Source organism: Myiozetetes cayanensis, unplaced genomic scaffold, assembly GCF_022539395.1.
Source record: "Myiozetetes cayanensis isolate MyiCay16 unplaced genomic scaffold, myiCay2020 scf1614, whole genome shotgun sequence".
Taxonomy (NCBI): domain Eukaryota; kingdom Metazoa; phylum Chordata; class Aves; order Passeriformes; family Tyrannidae; genus Myiozetetes; species Myiozetetes cayanensis.
Window position 1 is genome coordinate 327 of NW_026087287.1, and position 3871 is coordinate 4197.

Here is a 3871-nt window from a genome sequence, read left to right on the forward strand (position 1 = left end):
CGCCCACTTTATTATTTGGGTGGCCACGCCCTCTTTCATTGATCTTTCTGATCCCTTTGAGCCAGCAGGGGGTGTTGGTGGTGCTGGCCACGCCCCCTCAGGTCACCTGGCCACGCCCCCTGCTCGTTTAGCCACGCCCCTCATTAATATCCCTGGCCACGCCCCTTCTATGTCTCTCTAACCAATCTGGCCAACAGGGGGCGCTGTCGGCGCTGGCCATGCCCCCTCGGGTCCCCTGGACACGCCCACCTTGCCTGGACACGCCCCCTGCTCGTTTGGCCACGCCCCTCATTAATATCCCTGGCCACGCCCCTTCTATGTCTCTCTAACCAATCAGGCCACCAGGGGGCGTTTTTTCAGGCTGGCCACGCCCCCTTTTCCTTAGCCACGCCCCCTTTACATCCCTTAAAGGAACGGCCACGCCCCCTTTTAAAAGGACACGCCCCTTTCTGTGTTGGCCACGCCCCCTGCTTTCATTTGGCCACTCCCTCTTTTTGGGGAGGCCACGCCCTCTTTGTGGCCACGCCCCTTTTCCCATTAACACATCCCCTTTCTGTGGCCACGCCCCCTTTTTTGTTGACCACGCCCCTTTCCTGCCTTAATGGTGCTCTGAGGCCACGCCCCTTTTTTTCCCCGATTGGGGGCGTGGCCAACTCGCCTCTAGTGGGCGTGGTTTAATCCATTTATGCAAATGAGGGGGCGTGGCTTGGCCGGGCGGGTTTTTTTGGTTTTTTTTTTAATGAAATTTTTACCAATTTTGGGGTTTTTTTGGGGTGGGGAGGGGAACTGGCCGGGGGTGGGGAGGGCGGGGACCCCGCCCCGAAATCCGCGGGACGGGAAAAAGGGGGAGGGGCCGAGCCAAGCCCCGCCCACCGAGAGGGGGAGGGGCCTGGGGAGGGGCTTGGGAGGGATTAATTAATTAATAAAATGGTGATTAAAGAGTCGATGGTTTGGACTGGGAGGGACTGGGAGGGGCTGGGAGGGACTGGGGGGGCTCCCGGTGACCTCTGACCCCAAACCAGTAATGACCAGTAACTCCCAGTATAACCCAGAGCCCAAAGCAGTAACAACCAGTGACTCCCAGTGACTCCCAGTATAACCCAGAGCCCAAACCAGTAACTCCCAGTAACTCCCAGTGACTCCCAGTATAAACCAGAGCCCAAACCAGTAACTCCCAGTGACACCCAGTGACCCCCAGACCCCAAACCAGTAACTCCCAGTACAACCCAGAGCCCAAACCAGTGACTCCCAGTAACTCCCAGTGACTCCCAGTATAACCCAGAGCCCAAACCAGTAACTCCCAGTAACTCCCAGTATAACCCAGACCCCAAACCAGTAACTCCCAGTAACTCCCAGTGACTCCCAGTGACCCCCAGACCCCAAACCAGTAACAACTAGTAACTCCCAGTGACTCCCAGTATAACCCAGTCACCTCCCAGTCCCACCCAGTGACTCCCAGTAACTCCCAGTGACTCCCAGTGACTCCCAGTATAACCCAGAGCCCAAACCAGTAAGTCCCAGTAAGTCCCAGTGAACCCCAGTGACCCCCAGACCCCAAACGAGTAACTCCCAGTATAACCCAGAACCCAAACCAGTAACTCCCAGTCCCTCCCAGTAACTCCCAGTGACTCCCAGTATAACCCAGAGCCCAAACCAGTGCCAACCGATCCCTTTCCAGTGACTCCCAGTGCCTCCCAGTATAACCCACTCTCCTCCCAGTGACTCCCAGTGACTCCCACTGTATCCCAGTGCCTCCCAGTATAACCCAGTCCCTCCCAGTGCCTCCCAATGACCTCCCAGTGTCTCCCAGTATAAACCAGTGCCCCCCAATCCCCTCCCAGTGCCCCCCAAAAACACCACAGGACACACCGAGATCGTCCCGGAACCGCCGCGTTTTTAATCCCAGTGACTCCCAGTATAACCCAGTCACCTCCTAGTGTCTCCCAGTGACTCCCAGTGACTCCCAGTGTCTCCCAGTATAAACCAGTGTGTCTCAGTCCCCTCCCAGTGCCTCCCAGTGCCTCCCAGTGCCCCCCAAAAACACCACAGGACACACCGAGATCGTCCCGGAACCGCCGCGTTTTTAATCCCAGTGACTCCCAGTATAACCCAGTGACTCCCAGTGCCTCCCAGTATAAACCAGTGACTCCCAGTGACTCCCAGTGTCTCCCAGTGCCTCCCAGTGCCCCCCAATCCCCTCCCAGTGCCTCCCAGTGCCCCCCAAAAACACCACAGGACACCCCGAGATCGTCCCGGAACCGCCGCGTTTTTAATCCCAGTGCCTCCCAGTATAACCCAGTCCCTCCCAGTATAACCCAGTCACCTCCCAGTGAATCCCAGTGACTCCCAGTGTATCCCAGTGACTCCCAGTGTATCCCAGTGCCCCCAAATCCCCTCCCAGTGCCTCCCAGTATAAACCAGTGACTCCTAATCCCCTCCCAGTGACTCCCAGTGTATCCCAGTGTAAACCAGTGCCCCCCAGTCACCTCCCAGTCCCTCCCAGTGCCTCCCAGTGCCCCCCAAAAACACCACAGGACACACCGAGATCGTCCCGGAACCGCCGCGTTTTTAATCCCAGTGACTCCCAGTATAACCCAGTCACCTCCCAGTATAAACCAGTGACTCCTAATCCCCTCCCAGTGACTCCCAGTGTATCCCAGTGCCCCCAAATCCCCTCCCAGTGCCTCCCAGTATAAACCAGTGACTCCTAATCCCCTCCCAGTGACTCCCAGTGTATCCCAGTGTAAACCAGTGCCCCCCAGTCACCTCCCAGTCCCTCCCAGTGCCTCCCAGTGCCCCCCAAAAACACCACAGGACACACCGAGATCGTCCCGGAACCGCCGCGTTTTTAATCCCAGTCCCTCCCAATGACTCCCAGTGCCTCCCAGTATAAACCAGTGACTCCTAATCCCCTCCCAGTGACTCCCAGTGCCTCCCAGTATATCCCAGTGACTCCTAAGCCCCTCCCAGTGCCTCCCAGTGCCTCCCAGTGCCCCCCAAAAAACACCACAGGACACGCCGAGATCGTCCCGGAACCGCCGCGTTTTTAATCCCAGTGCCTCCCAGTGCCTCCCAGTACAAACCAGTGCCTCCCAGTATAAACCAGTGCCTCCCAGTACACTCACTGGTGCCCGTAGATGTCCTGGAGCTGTGCCACGTTGTGCAGGGACACCTGGTGCCAGCCGGCGGGCCCCACGTGCAGCACCAGCACGCTGCCCCCCGAGTAGGCGTCGCGCCGGGCGGCTCCGTAGATGGCTCGCCGTGCCAGCTCCCAGGCGGCCTCTGGGGTGGCTAATGACCCCCCAGGGGTGGCTACCGAATCTCCAGAGGTGGCTAGCGAATCTTGGGAGCCCCCCAGGCCCCTGTCGAGCACCCCGTAGGCGTAGGAGGAGCCGGAGCCGACGGCGAAGGCGGTGCCGGCCACGCGGGTGCCTTCGCTGTCCACGTAGTACAGGCCTGGGAAAGGGGGGCTAGTGAGGGCTGGAGGGTGGCTAGTGGGGTTTGGGGGGTGGCTAGTGAATTTTGGGGGGTAGCTAGTGAAATTAGAGGCATGGTTAGCAGTTTTGGAGGGATGGGGAGTGATTTTTAGGGGGTGGGGAGTGAAGATGGGGGGTTGGCGAGTGATTTAAGGGGTGTGGCTAGTGGATTTTGGGGGGTGGCTAGTGAAGTTAGGGGCGTGGTTAGTGAAGTTAGGGGTGTGGCTAGTGGATTTTGGGAGGTGGCTAGTGGAGTTAGGGGTGTGGTTAGTGAAGTTAGGGGTGTGGCTAGTGGATTTTGGGGATGGCTAATGGATTTTGGGAGGTGGCTAGTGAAACTAGGGCGGTGGCTAGTGGATTTTGGGGTGTGGCTAGTGAAATTGGGGGTGTGGCTA

General features: G+C 58.5%; 1 protein-coding gene across 1 annotated transcript; it reads right to left on the reverse strand.

The window, feature by feature from the left end:
* Positions 1–2964: 2964 nt before the first annotated feature.
* On the reverse strand, positions 2965–3613 carry LOC126638120 (proteasome subunit beta type-5-like; the record flags this gene model as incomplete). Its single annotated transcript, XM_050311766.1, has 2 exons — positions 2965–2983; positions 3090–3613. A coding segment is annotated over one exon (492 nt), but the record flags the coding sequence as incomplete, so codon positions are not given.
* Between the last annotated feature and the right edge of the window lie 258 nt (positions 3614–3871).